Below are 21,770 nucleotides of genomic sequence, written 5' to 3'. Positions count from 1 at the left end.
TAAAAGCAAAATGTAATGATAGGGTACGAACTATCGAAGTCTTACATTTGAAACTGATACACATCGCTCCATTCCTGAAAAATAATGGAGCGAGTAGACAATGTTATGACGTCACAAATGTAATTTGACTAAAGGTTAAATCTCCCACTGTTTTCTGGAACCAAAAATATTTAACACATTTTCTCAACCTGTCAACGCGCTAGTTCCCCGCGAGTGGGCAAATGTTGTATATTGTCGTATAATCTGTCTGTCAGCGCGCTAGTTCCCCGCGAGTGGGCAAATGTTGTATATTGTCGTATAATCTGTCTGTCAACGCGCTAGTTCCCCGTGAGTGGGCAAATGTTGTATATTGTCGTATAATCTGTCTGTCAACGATTCGTATTCCCGTAGTGTGTTTTTCTCCCAAAGACAAAACTTTAAGGTATCAGTATTCTCGCCAAAACAAGTATGCCTATGCAGAGAGTTGTTGATTTTACAAGGCTGTTTACTACACTTATCCCGATGGGATCAGTAAAATGACAGTAATCAAAAAGTTTTGCTCTGTTGTTTGCTTTAGCAGTATCAACGAGTCACCGTGTATTCACATGAGTCACTGAACCATCCTAGTATACAGTGAGTCCCCTAAAAAATCTTGTAATATATTGCAAAATATGAATGCATAATGCAACGTTTGAAACAGCTTGCAATCATAAAACATAATTTCAAAGTCATTTTGTATTTTGCTGTAACATTTGAATGCTTAATGCAACATCTGAAACAGTTTGCAATATTTACATGCTTCTTTCAATGTCACTGCATGCCACAGCTACACGAATGTGCCAGTGATAAATATGTTGTTGTTTTTTAAACAAAGTTCCTCTGGATCACCACATAGAAATTGTGTGGATGACTGATGTTCAGCTGATGAACATGTGGGCTGGGACACAGGGATCTAAACATACGGTCAACATTCCTAGAAATACCCAAGATGGTATGTTAATTATATATGTATGTGTGTGACAGGTGACAGATCAACCACCGAATTGGCAGGCATCCAGTGGTGTGTATAGTTTCACTAATTATTCATGATTCCTTTATGGAAAGACAAGAGATCTAAATGTGTTTAGTCGTGACAGTTCTTTATCAGATCCACAGTGACACATCTGACAATGAAACAGGTAGCATTTTGTTTTTATTAAGCGTCAGTTAGCCTCGTGTGTCCGTGTACAGCTAATGACACAAAGGATCACACAGTAGTAGAGAATAAAGGGGCTTGCCTTTCAACATCTGCCTCTCACCGCAAGTGGTTCAATGTGGCTAGTGCGTATAGAAGTTCACGCTGACGCAGTTAATACGATCATTGGACTTTCACCTGTAACACCCATGGGGAGACTATAACTAGATGAGTTCTAACAGCATTAGACAGCAGCGGTGGTCTGGTCCAAGTGTTAACCTAATCAGTACCCGTCTTTACTGATCTTACATCCCATGTCGAAATTGACCGAGTGATGATCTTAAACCAATGGCTGTTCGGGTCCAGCAAATGTAATAGAGACACACTCTAACATACGGTATTACCAAGTGGAACTGGATGTCGTGTGTGTGCTTACTCTACCGTGTTACATGTACAGTAGTGAGTAGGTATCCCATACGTACTGCCAACATCCAGCGTCCTTGGTGGAGAGTGTCACAAGGAGGGTGTTCCCCCCTAAGACAACAACACTGACAACAATACATGATGAAAATGTTCTTATACTAATTGTTATCTATATCATGAAGTCACCGAAATATACAAGGATTCCTTAGTTATTATCCACACATAAAAAAAAATACAACTTGAATCACATCATCAGTATGATGGTTGAACGAAACTATGTACAAACAAAAATGTCTTGTTATGGACATGCAGTAGGCGTAAGAACTTCAGATACTTTCACAGATTACAACATCATCCTTGTTTATATAAAGTCTTCCTCATCAAATGGCTGCCATTAACCAGCTCCGCCTGGGATCATGTTGGGGATGTAGACAGATACAACGTGGCGTTTACAAGCTTCTGCAGCTCACGTAACCTTCATACCTAAACGATTGTTCACAATGACAATATGGCTGGGGTGTGTATGACAGTGTGGAATCCTGATTGGGTGAGTGAGATGCTTTTAGTAACATTTGAGCAATAACACGACAGGAGACACCAGAAATGGTGTATGACAGTAGACAAACACACCATGGTGTATGACAGTAGACAGACACACCATGGTGTATGGCAGTACACAGACACACTATGGTGCACGACAGTAGACGGACACACCATGGTGTATGACAGTAGAGGGACACACCATGGTGTATGACAGTAGACATATAGACCAATGTCTATGACAGTAGACAGACACACCATGGTGTATAACAGTAGACGGACACACCATGGTGTATTACAGTGCACAGACACACCGCGATGTATTACAATAGACGGACAAACCATAGTGTATGACAGCAGACGGACACAGGTTCATACCTTCATGGTTCATTTCTATAATATGTATCGTTGTAAATTCAGGTAAAACTATCAAACACTGTTGCAGGGAAAAGAACATCGTGTTGTATATTAAGCTAACGAAACAGCCAATGAATAATTAATTAATCTCTTAGCTGTCGGCTATAAAGTATCTCACCGGAGAAATAATGTATGAATGCATTATAACACCAAAAGACCTGAGTAGACAGCGAACACTACGATGAAGAGGCTGACGCCGTACTTAGGATTAGCAGCAGATTGTGCACTGTCTACGTGATGGTAACTGTCATCAGACTGTGGACGGGAGGGGTTATTAGGGCCTGGGGTGGGGTCAACAGTGACGAGCGTGGAGACACTGTCATTGGACAGCTGGTCTTTCCGGGCTGATGTAGTCCTATCTATGCTTGGTAAGTTCTTACACGGAAACATATCTTGCCTGATCTGGAGCGTCACTAGCGCTTTCCTCACATCATTTTTAGCAAATCTCCAGCTAAGTTTATCACACTCCCCAGCCCTCATGATAAGGGCCTCTCGTTTCTTCAGGTGGTTGAACACAATACAACGAACATCACTCTTGTCGAAGATATTCTGAATTAGGACAATTTTCTCCCAATACTGCCCTTCAAACACAGCTATACACTTGTACTCATTGACCAAAGGTGCTGAGAGGCATTCAGTAAAATCCATTCTGAGACGACTTTGCTCCTTGCAGTCTTCATACATGCTGCCTGGACAGATGTGGCCATCCTGAAACATGGCCTGTATGGTATAGGCTGATGTCAGGTTACAAGCCATACTTACAGGGCGCGGGTACTCAGCAACTATAGGTTTCTTTGTGTCATAGTGAGATCTGTAAAGGTCGGATATTGGGTCTAAATCAGCAGTAAACTTTCTTTTGTCACATGCGGATGCGCTGAGCTGTGAGTCCACGCTGGGCCAGACAAGACTCTGACTGAGGCTGTAAGCTAACACAGAGGGCCCGAGTTTCTTCAGCTTCACACAGTTATACCTGGGCCGACAGCCATTCTCAGTAATTGACACAGTGCTATAGATATGATTGGAAGCTGACGGGCTGCCACTAAATACCATGCACTTAAAAGTGCCCACATGTTGTATAGTCATTAAAGATTCACTTATTTCCACAGACTTGGTCCCATCTCTGTCAACAAGGGTGAATGAACCCCGATAGCTCCTGGGGAAAGAGCATATCGCCGCCGGCCTCCGCGGGTCACAGGCTCGGCACGTCTTCATACATTGTCTGCGGGTGTAGCCATTACACGGCATATCGGCACATTCAGGATACTCATCAGCGCACAGGTTGTTGTACACAACTCGCTCCAAATATAGCGTCAGATATGCCACGGTTTCCTTTGTGTCTCTCTCTGGGTCTACACAAGCCACGTCAGTGAACAGGGTGGAGTGCATGGTGAGCCGCTCCCGTCGGGGAATCCTGAGACACCAGAGGTCGTCAACGTTGTGCTTCCTTAGTACGGAGAAATGGCTGCGCGAGGTGGACCAGCTGGCCACGCATATCGTTTCCTGGACAGTGCGCATGGACACAAGAGGAAGGCAGTTTTGGGAACGGTAGTTGAAAGTGACTCCCTCCCCTGCCAGACAGTCACTCTCAAGACGCATGGGTAGGTCCATCAAATTGCATGGATTTCTTTTTCCATTAGAGTCCTCTATCTTCATGTTGAAGCCACCTGACACAGAGCAAGGGGAAAAATCAGACTCTAAGAGATGAAATGCCACCAGAAGCCAGGGGTCCGTTACTAGACTCGTCTCCGAGCAGAGATGTTCAGGGTCTAACGTTTTGCCGGACTGGGACCATGCTACCTGTACTATTGACCTACTTCTCCTGAAGAACTTAACGCAGGAAAACAGCATCTGATTGGACCCTTGGTCATTCTGTACCACATACTTGTCCCTCAAAGCAACAGTACAGTTCCACTGGTCCTCTGTTGATAGCAAAGTGTCTGTAATACGAATGGTGGCCCCCTGTACAACTATGACTCTTGATCTGGACTTGTCGTGCCTGACATGTGAGTACCAGGGCTGTGTACTGTTTTGTGTCTGCATGAAGTCTGGAAAGTGACAGGCATCTGCCAACCAGGTCATCCAGATGATGACCACTATAAAGCACGGATCCATGTTCGCCACACATCGAGGGGGGTCTGAAACAAGCGAAAATACAATAAATCGCTAAGAACATAGCTTAGCTTTACGACAGTGAGGCAATACTTCACACTGCTCGATTGTGAAACAAATATGTTTATCACATTAAGGAAGTAAGGTTAATAGTTGTAATGGTGTCGCCCTGAGAAAATTATCTATGGACAGGGATCAAAATGTTGTGTTGTATCATTTTACATTCATCGTTACTATAACGACAACCTACTCTTAAACGCAGCAAGTGTGTGTGGACCATCGATGGATGTATGTAACCGACACATTGTCAAACCCAATCCGTGCACAATAGCACACACAAACGTCAACTGAATACTGCAAATACTTAAAGCAATTCGAAACAGTACATTCTGCAAATACCATCATAACAACCTACATCAGTATATGCTGCAAATACCATCATAACCTACAACTGTAAATGCTGCAGATGTCATCTTAACCTGCAACAGTAAATGCTGCAGATGCCATCTTAACCTACAACAGTAAATGCTCCAGATACCATCATAACCTACAAGAGTACAAGTTGCAAATACCATCATAACCTACAACAGTAAATGCTGCAAATACCATCATAACCTACAACAGTAAATGCTGCAAATACCATCATAACCTACAACAGTACATACAGCAAATACCCTCAGAGAACCTTTCAAAAATACTCATTTCTTATGGAAGCATTGGTATTTTTAAACAAGTTGTGTTTGAAATCCTGGACGAATGAGACGCTAGGACTTTACAAGGGCGTGGTGACATATCTGGCCGGGCTTGTGCCGGGCAGTTGGAGGCACGTGCTCACACAATGTGAATGTGCTTTCCACGTGTAGGACTCGCACATTGTTTTGGCATTAATGAAGAAACCAATCGATACCGGGAAAATTCGGCTTCAGTGAGGAAGGTTTATCAGCCTTCAATTTTCAAACAACAAATTACAAATACAACACCCTATCTCAACAACGAAGTGTGGGATAAGACGATCGACCTCTAAGTTGCAGAGCTAGGACCACCACCAGTTCTTCAGGGATGAAAACGCAAGCAAGAAAGAAATCTCAACTATTTCAGCAAACAAAAAGTTGAAAGCGAATGATGAATTGTGCCCTATGGGAATATTTCTAACCATGTAGAGGTTAATGTAATCACGTCTAGCGGGAAGGGTGCTTAACTTTAACTGCTCGTGCTCGCTGCTTGTACCGAGGGGGCACTGGTCGATAACTGGAAAGATTGTTTCTGCACATTTAATTAGCGTGTTTATTATGTTTACTGCCCGTCTGGTCAACTACAGTCGCAAGATAAAACACAGGCCTGTGACATAAATCAAGTTCACGGTTCGGAACGTGCACACATAATTGGTGTGACTGATCTTCTCCCATTCCAGACCCCGGGGAAGAGAAGGAAATGGGGTGGGGAGTGTGTGTGTGTGTGTGTGTGTGTGTGCGTGCGTGCGTGCGTGCGTGCGTGTGTGTGTGTGTGTGTGTGTGTGTGTGTGTGTGTGCGCGTGCGTGCGTGCGTGCGTGTGTGTGTTTGTGTGTGTGTGGTGGGGGGTTGTGTTCAATGTCGTCCCTATCTTCGTGACTGGAGCTCTCATGAGACCTGTTGTCGTAATACGGAAAACATCTTCACCTACGCCAGTTTTGCAGACTGGACCTCCTCAAAAGGACACCTTTGAATGGAAGAACAAAAGTATAACATAAGACACATCGTCATTTATGTGAACACATCCTTCACACGCTATCACACTGAACTTCCGATGGTGGTCGCATGGAAGATCTAATTGGCAAACACAAACGTTTTCCATTTTCTTTCTTTTGAAACTACAACATGAAATAATTAATTAGGAACGCGATAGATCCAGGATTGACGCAGTTCAATGTGTGAAAGAAAATTCACATCGGACACTGGCACACATCAAGCGAGTGACTGGATGAAAACCAGACATCGGCACACGCGGTACAACCCACTACTAATACACATGACTCGCAGCACACCCCACTACTAACACATGTAACTCACGCGGTACAACGTTAACCCACTACTAATACACATGACTCACAGTACATCCCGCTACTAACACATGTAACTCACGCGGTACAACGTTAACCCACTACTAATACACATGACTCACAGTACACCCCGCTACTAACACATGTAACTCACGCGGTACAACGTTAACCCACTACTAATACACATGACTCACAGTACATCCCGCTACTAATACATGTAACGCACGGTACAACCCACTACTAACACATATGACTCACAGAACACCCCACTACTAACACATGAAACTCACAGAACACCCCACTACTAACACATGAAACTCACAGAACACCCCAGTAACACATATGCCTCACAGAACACCCCACTACTAAGACAGTACACCCCAGTACTAACACGTGTCACTCACAGTACACCCAACTACCAATACATTTAACTGACAGTACATCTCACTACTTATACATATGACTCACAGTACAACCCACTACTAACACATGTACAAGCACTTCACATTACCCCCTGCTATTACTGAGCACTGACATTCATTGCCAGAGTTCTAAGAGGCACAGCTATAATAGTGTTATCAACGTATTCTTTTGTTGATGACTGAGAACCACTGACGAGGTGAACCTTAAGTGTTCCCAGCATGCCAGAAACACGAGTTAAATATCGTCAGCACGAGAACCCCGTATTACCATGGTTTCTAATCAGTCAGTCAGACAGCACACATGTATCAGTGGCCCTGTACCCGCACGGGTACTTCGTCCATATGTACTCGCCTCAGGGGTATTGATTGTATAGCTACACGTATCTGAAAAGATAATTAGTTTCACTACTACCGTATTTATGAGTCTAATATGTATTGTGTGTAATCAAGAAGCTGAGAGCGGCCGTCGGGGAATGCCACGAACACCTGACTTCTTTTCACCCTGGACTGACGACGCTTACCGCCTGCTAAGGACCCGGAAACTTGATTACACTAAGTAGAATCAGTTCAACGAGAAAATACCTTGATACACGAGCAGAACCTTCGGTCCTCAAATCACCGCCTCCCTCACTTCATAATCCTAAAAATACAGCTCCGGTAGGAACAATCCAACCCACAGCCATTTCACTCCAGTATTAACGGGGAGGCTTTTAGTTCGTTAGCTTGCCTCTTCATCTCGAAAATCAAACAACATTGACTTGAGAATAAACGTTCTCAGCAGTTCTTGGATGCAAGAGATACAAAAAGTCAGAACTGTTCCCTGGCGGCATGCGTGCGTCAAGTAAAACACTAATTACTTGTGTTATGAAACATCATCGGCCCTGATTGAATCTAATTTAAGCTGCATGCTGGTAGTCTGGTTTTGCCGTTTGGCTTTTCACCAAGATCTATAACCGTTGAGAAAAACGTCTACAAAGACAACGTAATTAAATACGGTATTGGTTTCCCTGGAAATAGAGTTTATAGAGTGGAAGTAGTCAGGAGGAGTCAGTAATGGACCTATCATCTGTGGGTGCTTCAACGCCGCAACACGGAGGTAGTTCTTGGGGCAAACAAGACAATCAATATTGGCCATTGGCTATATCACACAGCAAAGGGACATCGCACAAAACCTCTGTATGTGGTTGATTAAACACTATCTATGGATACCTTCTTGCTTGGAATCTGCAATTCAGTTAGAAGAATGCAATGTTTATGCTGTATTCCAGCAACAAGACGGATGTTAATCACGACAGCAGTAAACACGCCAAGGTGGTCAGTGGTGATACAGACTGGGGAATGCCTAGGAACCAGTACTAGTATATGCACAGAGGTTATGTGTATAGACACTGAACCAGTTTCCTTGCTCCATACACTAATCAGGTTTTAGCTTGTCAATAATCAGAATACAGTCAATATATCAATATTCATGTTTGACATGTTTGGCAGTTTTATCAAGAGTATTCCTGCGTTACTTTACTCTTTCAGGAAGACAGTAGATGTGCATATATCTTCCATAGCTTAGCATCATTGTTGTCGAAATGTCACAGTACAAACTGAATATTCTGCTCAAAACCAATTTTTACACACATTCCAACTAAACCCCCATGGCGACAAGGACTATCATCTCTGTTTCCATGGATACACCAATATATGGAGAAACTGGATCCCCTGTGTGACGTACATAATACAACAGGGTGAAAGGTCATCACTATATCTCATTTTGCTTCAAATGCCACAAACCAGTGACAAGTCTTCACGTCGTGGAGCATTTTTTCGGGGTCGTCCACTTCGAAAAATCCTCAACTAAACCGAAACTTCAGAATGATCTATGTGAATCATGACTGATCCATATTTTGTCTTTTTAAAAAGGTTAAACTTGAACTTGTCATTGTCAGGGTAATCCATGTTTACGAAAAGAAGCGAATATTACATTAACCAGGTGCTCAGGTTTTAAATCTGATATTTCATCGATACTAATTACATCTGCAAAGGTATTTAAACTGTCATCAAAGACACGCATTGTATTAATACTTATGACATATACATACCATATAGCAGCTGCAGAATAAAAACTCCGATGCATTGATTACCCCTATTTCCTCACTTTTCAGTCACCGCGGAAAACGGTTCTCAAACAATGCAACAAAACTTAGTTTCTCAGAAAGTTAGTTTCTCAGAAAAAAAAAGTTATTCCTCTCACTACTGACTTATGTTGTAACAAAAACATTTTTAAGGCGATGGAGTATGACCTTTTCCACAAATGTTGCATGAACACGCAGTAGAAAGTAAGTCTGTGACATTTTCTTAGCTTACCTTTCGCTGCGTGGAAATTGTGCTTATCTGTGGAGAAAAATTCAGGTGTGGATCAAAGTTCAATATCCGTTCCGAGTTTCTTAAAAATTCCTTTGTGACTTGACGCTGAAGCACAACCAATGTCCTCGACATTGCATACGGGCGTAGGGTCAGTTGTATTTAAAATTCCTGTGTGTTCCAAACTTTAACATAAATCTTTATATCAACTGCATGCAACAAATAAGATGAAACGACGTGTTAGTGCTACTGGGCTTGAAAGCCCGACATTGACGTGAATCGCAGGAGACTGACTGTATGACCGTGGTGGCTTTGCGTGACAAGTCTGCTAAGGTTCCTCACCAATCAGGTCTGGGGAAGGTCGATACCATATCCCGCGGTTGGATATCCTAATCAGATAATACGTACGTGTACAAATCTGTATTGATTAGAACAGCTGTCTTGGAATATAATTCCTCAGTAAGGTTGTGCAGAATTCAGAGTAGGTGGCATGTGTGGTACGACCTTCTGGAGGAAACAGAACGACAGCTAGCTAGGCCATCAGTGCAGGCAGACTCTCTTATTGTCTTCCCGATGTAACAGCCGGGGTGACAGTGACCTATACGAAAGCAACTGTGTATGTGTTGTTCTTGTTGTTTGTGAGTGCTAAATTGTGTCTTTGTTCAAACTGTAATAAGAGTGCCGCAGTGCTATTTAGGAAAATTTACAATATAGAATGATAGTGTGCTTGCTCCACAGAACCAAACTTGCCATCGACTGCGCAATATACTTACACATACTATACATGTACAACTGGCAGTTTCCGACAGAAGAGTCTGGGATGACCTGTGCCGTCTTTCAATACTAAACGTGCTACAGTGGAGGGCACCATATTGGCTTCTGATCTGTTTCCCGACAAAAGACACAGCGATTACCGGATGGAACTTCTCGAGAGATAACTTGTGTTACGTGTCTCGACTAACACAATACCAGCGTAGGCGGATTAATGTAAAGTTCCTTTGGAACACACATGTACAGAATCTCTTCAAAAAAAGAGTGTTTTTGGTACCCACAGTTAACTTCTCACTTTCGTATACATAATTCATTAGGTAATGTGTTCATATGTATCAAACACTGGGCATCTCGCGCCCACTGCGTTAACATTCAGCGTATATCGCGTGTTATTCTTCAACAAACACTGAGCATCTCATGCTCATCACTGCGATAATGTTACTCTCCAAACACTAGGCATCAGTACATCTAACTATTATTTAACATGTCAACATCATATTTTTCTATATTTAATGCCATTCAGTCAGATACTATCGGACGAAGTGTATGTATGTAAACATCTCGTTCTGGTGTTCCAGTGATATAATTGTGGTAGAGTCTGCTCCTTGTACACGAACATCAGGTCGCAGGGAACCTCCCTGGAACTAGTTGGTGGTCCCACTCTCATGTTTAGAGATGCGTTATAAACATCTTTAGTCGTAAAAGCAGTTACAAAAAAACTCAATAGCCACTCTGTGAGTAGAAAGGCTAATTGCAATCCTGCAGACAAAGATGCTAAAAATCCACATTTAAAGACATCGACTCGAAAATCAAAATGGTTAGAACAAGCTAGTGCATTAGCGGCAGTTTCTGTGAGGCCAGCGGTCAATATGTCAGTACCCAGCAGCTCGCACAGAAGCCCTTCACAACAAACTTCCGGTAGGCATACGCATCTAAAGAATCACGAGGAAAGACTGAAGACAGCCTCTTCAAAGAAGCACACATAATTGATTATAGCTACTCCGCTGTATTATCTATATGTAGCGTAATTGCAGTAATGGAGAGCTCTGAGTTCAGAAGTGGACATCAAAGCGACCTTGTTATAGAAAACGTCGATTTTGACAACAAAAGATTTAATCTTAGCCTTGGTGAAGGAAGGTCCTACAGAGATACACAACCGGGTTCTGTGTTTAGAACACTGGCCAGTAGTTTCAAATGTTTAATGTATTTGTTAAATCTCATTAAATTTATTCATACTAGAATCAGAGAGTAATTCACACACTTAGTGGTATTACTGACAACATACCACCATAGTGATTATGTCAGGAGATAAGCAAGTGTTTTAATAGATACGTTTGGTGGTATTACAAAAGCGTTGAAAGACAAAGCATGAGATTATTCAAAGTGATTATTTAAGGCATTTGCGCGAGTAGCCGAACACCCGGTCATGGACAATGGTATCGATACGAGAGATAACATACATTCATGTGGGAGTTTGGGATATATCAACCGCTGCAGTGTGTAGGGTGCGTACGTACCAATAGCTGCTGTGTTCAACAGGTGTGTACCAATAGTTGCTGTGTGTAAGAGGTGTGTACCAATAGTTGCTGTGTGTAAGAGGTGTGTACCAATAGTTGCTGTGTGTAAGAGGTGTGTACCAATAGCTGCTGAGTGTAAGAGGTGTGTACCAATAGGTGCTGTGTGTAAGAGGTGTGTACCAATAGTTGCTGTGTGTAAGAGGTGTGTACCAATAGTTGCTGTGTGTAAGAGGTGTGTACCAATAGTTGCTGTGTGTAAGAGTAGCCGAACACCCGGTCATGGACAATGGTATCGATACGAGAGATAACATACATTCATGTGGGAGTTTGGGATATATCAACCGCTGCAGTGTGTAGGGTGCGTATGTACCAATAGCTGCTGTGTGTAAGAGGTGTGTACCAACAGCTGCTGTGTGTAAGAGGTGTGTACCAATAGCTGCTGAGTGTAAGAGGTGTGTACCAATAGTTGCTGTGTGTAAGAGGTGTGTACCAATAGTTGCTGAGTGTAAGAGGTGTGTACCAATAGTTGCTGTGTGTAAGAGGTGTGTACCAATAGTTGCTGTGTGTAAGAGGTGTGTACCAATAGCTGCTGAGTGTAAGAGGTGTGTACCAATAGGTGCTGTGTGTAAGAGGTGTGTACCAATAGTTGCTGAGTGTAAGAGGTGTGTACCAATAGTTGCTGTGTGTAAGAGGTGTGTACCAATAGTTGCTGTGTGTAAGAGGTGTGTACCAATAGCTGCTGAGTGTAAGAGGTGTGTACCAATAGGTGCTGTGTGTAAGAGGTGTGTACCAAATAGTTGCTGTGTGTAAGAGGTGTGTACCAACAGCTGCTGAGTGTAAGAGGTGTGCACCAGTGGCTATAATGTGCAGTATGGGTGTGTATCAATAGCTGTAGTGTGTAGAGTGTTTGTGTATCAATAGCTGCGGTATGTAGGTGGGTGTGTATCAATAGCCACAGTGTGTAGGGTGGATATGCATCAAGAGCTACAGTGTGCAGAGTTGGTGTTAATCAATAGCGTCAGTGTGTAGGGCGGGTGTATATCGATAGCTGCCGCTTGTAGGGTAGGTGTATATCAATAGCTGCAGTGTGTAATGTGGGTGTGTGTCAATAGCTTCGGTGCGAATGGTGGGTGTGTATCAATAGCTGTAGTGTGAATGACGGGTGTTTATCAATGCATGCAGTGTGTAGGGTATGTGCATCAACAGCTACAGTGTGTAGGGTGAGTGTGTATCAATAGCTGCTTTGTCTAGGACATGTAACAATAGCTACAGTATGTATGTTATGTCAACAGCTACAGCGTGTAAGCTATGCGTCAATAGCTGCAGTGTGTAGAGTATATGCGTATCAATAGCTACAATGTGTAGGCTATTTGTCAGTAGCTACAGTGTGTAGGCTATGCGTGTATCAATAGCTGCAGTGTGTATGGTATGTATCAATAGCTGCAGCGTGTAGGCTATGAGTCAATAGCTGCAACGTGTGGAGTATGTGTATATCAATAGCAGCAGTGTGTAGGGCATGTGTGTATCAATAGTTGCAATGTGCAGAGTGTGTGTGTATCAGTAGCTGCTGTGTGTAAGGTGCGTGTGTATCAATAGCTGCAGGGTTTAGGGTATGTATCAATAGCTGCAATGTGTAGGGTATGTATCAATAGCTGCAGTATGTAAGTATGTATCAATAGCTGCAGTATGTAAGTATGTATCAATAGCTGCAGTATGTAAGTATGTATCAATAGCTGCAGTGTGTAGGGTATGTATCAATAGCTGCAATATGTAGGGTATGTATTAGTGAGTGAGTGAGTGAGTTTAGTTTTACGCCGCAATTATTTTAAATAATCGAGTCTGGACCAGGCAATCCAGTTATAAACAACATGAGCATCGATTGGTGCAACTGGGAACCGATGACATGTGTCAACCAAGTCAGCAAGTCTGACCACCCGATCCCGTTAGTCGCCTCCTACGACAAGCATAGTCGCCTTTTATGGCAATCATGGGTTGCTAAAGGCCTGTTTTACGCCGGGACCTTCACGGGTCGGGGTATGTATCAATAGCTGCAATGTGTAGGGTATGTATCAGTAGCAGCAGTGTGTAGGCTATGAGTCAATAGCTGCAACGTTTAGAGTATGTGTGTATCAATAGCTGTAGTGTGTAGGCTTTGTCTCATAACTCCAGTGTGTAGAGTATGTGTGTATCAATAGCTGCAGTGTGTAGGGTATCTATCAATAGCTGCAGTGTGTATCCTATGAGTCAATAGCTGCAGTGAGTAGAGTATGTGTGTATCAATAGCTGCAGTATGTAGGGTATGTATGAATAGCTGCAGTATGTAGGGTGTGTGTCAACACCTACAGTGTGTAGAGTGTGTATCAATAGTTGCAATGTGCAGGGTATGTATCAATAGCTGCAGTGTGTAGGGTATGAGGCAATTGCTGCAGTGTCTAAGGTGTGTATCAATAGCTGCAGTGTGCAGGGTATGTATCAATAGTTGCAGTGTGTAGGGTACGTGTCAATAGCTGCAGTTTGAAGGGTGTGTATCAATATATATAGCTGCAAGGAATAGGGTATGTCTGCAGTGTGTAGGATGTGTATCAATAGCTGCAGGGTGTAGGCTATGTGTCAGTAGCTGCAGTGTGTAGGGTGTGTATCAATAGCTGCAGGGTGTAGGATGTGTATCAATAGCTGCAGGGTGTAGGCTATGTGTCAGTAGCTGCAGTGTGTAGGGTGTGTATCAATAGCTGCAGGGTGTAGGATGTGTATCAATAGCTGCAGGGTGTAGGCTATGTGTCAGTAGCTGCAGTGTGTAGGGTGTGTATCAATAGCTGCAGGGTGTAGGCTATGTGTCAGTAGCTGCAGTGTGTAGGGTGTGTATCAATATATATAGCTGCAAGGAATAGGGTATGTATAAATAGCTGCAGTGTGTAGGGTGAGTGTGTATCAACAGCTGCAGTATGTAAGTTTGTATCAATAGCTGCAGTGTGTAGGGTGTGTATCAATAGATGCAGTGTGTAGGTATGTATCACTAGCTGCAGTGTTTGGGTACGTATCAATAGCTGCAGTGTTTGGGTACGTATCAATAGTTGCAATGTGTAGGGTATGCATCAATAGCTGCAGTATGCAGGGTGTGTGTCAATACCTGGAGTGTGCAGAGTGTGTGTTAACAGCTGTGGTGTGCAGTGTGACTGTGTAACAATAGCTGCAATGTGTAGGGCGAGTGTGTATAGATGGCTGCAAGGTGTAGGGTGTGTGTGTATGGCAGAGGTGAAGTCAGTGCTTTATGGCTGACACAGTTAAAAGCAAAATGTTTCTTGACTTAAACACATTTCACACGGCGGCTCTTTTAGTGATAACTTACTGTTCATAGATAACCGTATAAAAACACATTAAAAAGTGGACAATATCAGAACGAATGCTTAATATAAGATGCAACATGTATCCTATATAGCATGTATCATACAATATGCATCAGGTAGAGTGCAGAATGTAGCATGTACACATAGCATGCGTCATGTAGCCTGTATCTTAATGCATGTATCATGTACCAAGTAGCCTGTATCTTATAGCACGTAGCATGTACCATATAACATGTATCATGTTTCATGTAGCATGCAGCATATATCCTGTATCATGTAGCATGCATCATGTAGCATGTATCATATAACATGTATCATGTTTCATGTAGCATGCAGCATATATCCTGTATCATGTAGCATGCATCATGTAGCATGTATCATATAACATGTATCATGCAGCATATCCCATGAAGCATGTTAGCATATAACATGCAACATGTATAATGTATCATACAGACACGTGAAGATCCGGTTGGAATTGATCTTCAATAATTCATGCTTGTGTAATAGGTGACTAACGGGATCGGCTGGTTAGGATCACTGGCTGGGTTGACACATGTCATCGCATCCCTCTTGTGTAGATCGATGGTCATGCTGTTGATCTCTTGATAAGGAAGGATGACAATCTATGGATGAACAACTTCTATATTGCTATGAGTGCGACGTTTCGGTGTAGGTTCTAAGACCGCCTACAAGCAAGTGATAGAAGGAGTTGTTCATCCATATATTTCATCCTTCCTTACTGCTCCAACTTCTAAATGCCTGTCAAAGAAGATCCCTTGATCCCGAAAATATAGTTGGAATATTGCTGAATGCAACGTAACACTAAACTCACTAGCTCACTATATCATGAAGTATATCATATGGCACGTATCATGTACCATAAAAAGAAGACAGGAGACGCCCTTCGTACAAGACGATCAGCTATCTCAAGCAGACGTGTCAATCAGTAGTTATGTAAGTAACAGTACATTTACTTCACATGTGATGCGGATACCTGCACATCATGTATATAGATGTACGACTGTAGACTATTATTTTCTAGTCAAACAGTTCAAATATAGTCAATATATTCTAGTCAAATAGCTATGACTGGGTGCAACTGTTCTTAAGTTCGGAGGAACATAATACTTCATTCGATGCAAAGATAAAACTAGACATTGTGCAGTAGTCTGTCAGACAGACCCTGAAACAGTTACATATAAGAAAGCCCTATCAAGTCCAGCAAATGTGGCAAGTCTCGATTTCCACAAATGAAAGTCACAGGACCCTCTTAAATATATTTTATTTTATTTAAATATGAACTTTTTTCTGTAAAATATGTTCATTTCAGAGGCTAGTTTTTAGTCTAATTGTGCTGTGGAAAGCTTCCTTCCCAGATTTATCTAATGACTCTCCCGTCTATAGCTCATGTAACGTAGCAGCCACGACGGCAATAAATTTGCTGCGGCCTAATCACGTACAGAAAGCACCAGTGGTTTTGGTAGAGATCTGAGCAGCCGAAGACCGCGGTAGTAGCTCAGTCACGTGATGTCCGACCTTTGCCATACAACCATACAGCTATGCTTCGCATCGCGGTCGAGCTGTTGATGACGTCGCCAAACACTCCATAGTCTGATCCGTCAATGAGGGAGGTGACACTGGATATTGAGGACTAGATTAGCAACATCCAAATAACTCCATTAGGAGTACTATACTGTGTCTCAAACCAAACGTCGTCAAACATAATTTCGTAATAACCGCTGTATAACTACCGAGTAACGACTATAAGAACTGCCGTATAACATCTACAATAACTGTCGTATAACTGTAACAAACGTCGTATAACAACTATAACAACTGTCGTATAACAACTATAAGAACTGCAGTATAACAACTATAACAAATGTTGTAAAGCTACTATAACAACTTTAACAACTGTCGTATAACAACTATAAGAACTGCAGTATAACAACTATAACAAATGTTGTAAAGCTACTATAACAACTTTAACAACTGTCGTATAACAACTATAAGAACTGCAGTATAACAACTATAACAAATGTTGTAAAGCTACTATAACAACTTTAACAACTGTCGTATAACAACTATAAGAACTGCAGTATAACAACTATAACAAATGTTGTAAAGCTACTATAACAACTTTAACAACTGTCGTATAACAACTATAAGAACTGCAGTATAACAACTATAACAAATGTTGTAAAGCTACTATAACAACTTTAACAACTGTCGTATAACAACTATAAGAACTGCAGTATAACAACTATAACAAATGTTGTAAAGCTACTATAACAACTTTAACAACTGTCGTATAACAACTATAAGAACTGCAGTATAACAACTATAACAAATGTTGTAAAGCTACTATAACAACTTTAACAACTGTCGTATAACAACTATAAGAACTGCTGTATAACAACTATAACAAATGTTGTAAAGCTACTATAACAACTTTAACAACTGTCGTATAACAACTATAAGAACTGCTGTATAACAACTACAACAAATGTTGTAAAGCTACTATAACAACTTTAACAACTGTCGTATAACAACTATAAGAACTGCAGTATAACAACTATAACAAATGTTGTAAAGCTACTATAACAACTTTAACAACTGTCGTATAACAACTATAAGAACTGCTGTATAACAACTATAACAAATGTTGTAAAGCTACTATAACAACTTTAACAACTGTCGTATAACAACTATAAGAACTGCTGTATAACAACTATAACAAATGTTGTAAAGCTACTATAACAACTTTAACAACTGCCGGATAACAACTATAACTATAACTGCCGTATAACCAATAAAACAACTACCGTGTAACAACTATAAGAAAGGACGTATAACAACTAATACAACTGTCCTAAAGCTAATATAAGAAATACCGTATAACAACTATAAGAACTGGCGTCTAACATCTATAACAACTGCCGTATAACAACTATAAGAACTGGCGTCTAACATCTATAACAACTGCCGTATAACAACTATAAGAACTGGCGTCTAACATCTATAACAACTGCCGTATAACAACTATAAGAACTGGCGTCTAACATCTATAACAACTGCCGTATAACAACTATAAGAACTGGCGTCTAACAACTATAACAGCTGCCGTATAACAACTATAAGAACTGCCGTCTAACAACTATAACAACTGCCGTATAACAACTATAAGAACTGGCGTCTAACATCTATAACAACTGCCGTATAACAACTATAAGAACTGACGTCTAACATCTATAACAACTGCCGTATAACAACTATAAGAACTGGCGTCTAACAACTATAACAACTGCCGTATAACAACTATAAGAACTGGCGTCTAACATCTATAACAACTGCCGCATAACAACTATAAGAACTGGCGTCTAACAACTATAACAACTGCCGTATAACAACTATAAGAACTGGCGTCTAACATCTATAACAACTGCCGTATAACAACTATAAGAACTGGCGTCTAACAACCATAACAACTGCCGTATAACAACTATAAGAACTGGCGTCTAACATCTATAACAACTGCCGTATAACAACTATAAGAACTGACGTCTAACATCTATAACATCTGCCGTATAACAACTATAAGAACTGGCGTCTAACAACTATAACAACTGCCGTATAACAACTATAAGAACTGGCGTCTAACATCTATAACAACTGCCGTATAACAACTATAAGAACTGGCGTCTAACATCTATAACAACTGCCGTATAACAACTATAAGAACTGGCGTCTAACAACTATAACAACTGCCGTATAACAACTATAAGAACTGGCGTCTAACATCTATAACAACTGCCGCATAACAACTATAAGAACTGACGTATAACAACTATAACAACTGCCGTATAACAACTATAAGAACTGGCGTCTAACATCTATAACAACTGCCGTATAACAACTATAAGAACTGGCGTCTAACATCTATAACAACTGCCGTATAACAACTATAAGAACTGGCGTCTAACAACTATAACAACTGCCGTATAACAACTATAAGAACTGGCGTCTAACATCTATAACAACTGCCGTATAACAACTATAAGAACTGGCGTCTAACAACCATAACAACTGCCGTATAACAACTATAAGAACTGGCGTCTAACATCTATAACAACTGCCGTATAACAACTATAAGAACTGGCGTCTAACATCTATAACAACTGCCGTATAACAACTATAAGAACTGGCGTCTAACATCTATAACAACTGCCGTATAACAACTATAAGAACTGGCGTCTAACATCTATAACAACTGCCGTATAACAACTATAAGAACTGGCGTCTAACATCTATAACAACTGCCGTATAACAACTATAAGAACTGCCGTATAACAACTATAACAACTGCCGTATAACAACTATAAGAACTGCCGTATAACAACTATAACAACTGCCGTATAACAACTATAAGAACTGGCGTCAAACATCTATAACAACTGCCGTATAACAACTATAAGAACTGGCGTCTAACATCTATAACAACTGCCGTATAACAACTATAAGAACTGGCGTCTAACATCTATAACAACTGCCGTATAACAACTATAAGAACTGCCGTATAACAACTATAACAACTGCCGTATAACAACTATAAGAACTGCCGTATAACAACTATAACAACTGCCGTATAACAACTATAAGAACTGGCGTCTAACAACTATAACAACTGCCGTATAACAACTATAAGAACTGGCGTCTAACATCTATAACAACTGCCGTATAACAACTATAAGAACTGGCGTCTAACAACTATAACAACTGCCGTATAACAACTATAAGAACTGGCGTCTAACATCTATAACAACTGCCGCATAACAACTATAAGAACTGGCGTCTAACATCTATAACAACTGCCGTGTAACAACTATAACAACTGCCGTATAACAACTATAACAACTGCCGTATAACAACTATAACAACTGCCGTATAACAACTATAACAACTGCCGCATAACAACTATAAGAACTGGCGTCTAACATCTATAACAACTGCCGTATAACAACTATAACAACTGCCGTATAACAACTATAACAACTGCCGTATAACAACTATAAGAACTGACGTCTAACATCTATAACAACTGCCGTATAACAACTATAAGAACTGGCGTCTAACATCTATAACAACTGCCGTATAACAACTATAACAACTGCCGTATAACAACTATAAGAACTGACGTATAACAACAATAAGAAGTTACGTATAGAAGCTGTAACAAATGTCGTATAACAACTTTAACAACTATAACAACTGCCTTATAACAACTACAACAGCTGTCCTAATTGAAGCTACTATAGGAACTGCCGTATAAGAAAACAAGCTGTATCCACCCAGAACTGCCGGATGACAATTATAGGTTTCCAGCTATCCATACAAACTGTCGGGGAACACGTACGTTCCCCTTGTGCTATACTCCGAGTAAACCGAACGTGTGCGAGTACAATGACAACAAAAGCACCATGTCTTCTAGAACAGGGTCTGCGATTAATATTTACAGGCAACTCTGCCAAAAACATTCATCATAACTTGTGAAAGTCCTATTAATAACTCGGTTACGGACCGAACGTGTAGACATGGAGGTGGGCATGGAGGAAAGTTCTCACATACACTGGCAAGCAACACGTTTCAACCGCGTTGCATCGTCGCAAACGCAAAGAACGTCTCCTAGTAATATAACCTGAAATAATAAATAAAACCTCTCCCTCTCCCTCTCCCTCTCCCCTTCGTGAAGTGTTAACACAAGTACATGCATATTAAGCACAACATGATGTTGGCTGTACGGGGTTGTGAGCCGCAGACAAGTTAGCGCACAGCGGGAGGAATGGCGAAATTGCCAGGCGCCGCACACGTCCCTTCCTTATAATTGATTATTGCTGACCCTAAAGAATCGATCGATTTCTGAGATTTGTCTATAGCTTCCGTTCTTCAGCAACCGATCGAACCCTAAAGAACTTACCAGCGACTTTAGCCTTATCTGTCCCTTGTCATCACGTCTGTTCAACTCTCATGGCGTTTGTATCCGACGGTCAGCATTTCCACAAGACATCGGTGTTCAAAGAAACTTAAAAAAGGATCCTCTTGGCAACTAATCGAGACACGATGCTCTTAAAATCTGTCCCTGTCACGTGATTGCCGCTCCGATCGATCTGGTGACAGTAATCCCCTTCGCCATCTAGCGACCAAACTGAACATTGAGGAAGAACGACCAATCATTCGCTACATCTCGAGTTGGTGGCGCGCTACTCAATCAAACACATTGGTCGATAGCGTTTTGACTCGTGGTCTTTACTTGAAAACACCGAGCTTCCGGAAATTTACCACAGTCGCGTAGGCGATAATTTCTAGTGTTAGTAAAGCAAACAAATGACCCATTAAACAAATGTTTATAAAATGCCATAGAATATCGATACAAAAGTGACTGCACTTGTGGGTTCGAGTCAGTTGAGATTGCGGATGGATTGTTATATTACCACCAGACGCCAGAGCGTTCATGTACATTCAATACACAAAAGACACTTCACGGTCGGCTTCTACGTCGCATGTGGAGATATAAACTCAAACTGCTCGTGAAAGAGCTACGTTAATTACGTGCCTGTAACCATTCATGAACCCCAGACACACAGGTCGGAATGTCTCAGAGTGAGTTAACATACCTACTCGAAGAA

At 41.4% G+C, this 21,770-nt stretch overlaps 1 protein-coding gene across 1 annotated transcript; it reads right to left on the bottom strand.

Moving 5' to 3' along the window:
- Positions 1 to 1,713: 1,713 nt before the first annotated feature.
- LOC137282249 (uncharacterized) lies at positions 1,714 to 21,247 on the bottom strand. The gene is made up of 2 exons (XM_067813984.1): positions 21,062 to 21,247; positions 1,714 to 4,668 (listed from the first exon to the last, which is right to left on the bottom strand). The coding sequence occupies exon 2, from the start codon at positions 4,643 to 4,645 to the stop codon at positions 2,675 to 2,677; it is 1,971 nt and encodes a 656-aa protein (XP_067670085.1). The 5' UTR covers positions 4,646 to 4,668; positions 21,062 to 21,247; the 3' UTR covers positions 1,714 to 2,674.
- Between the last annotated feature and the right edge of the window lie 523 nt (positions 21,248 to 21,770).

This window comes from Haliotis asinina, chromosome 1 (genome assembly GCF_037392515.1).
Source record: "Haliotis asinina isolate JCU_RB_2024 chromosome 1, JCU_Hal_asi_v2, whole genome shotgun sequence".
Classification (NCBI taxonomy): Eukaryota; Metazoa; Mollusca; class Gastropoda; order Lepetellida; family Haliotidae; genus Haliotis; species Haliotis asinina.
The sequence above is the reverse complement of the archived record's forward strand: the minus strand, read 5'-3'. Positions and strand labels throughout refer to the sequence as shown.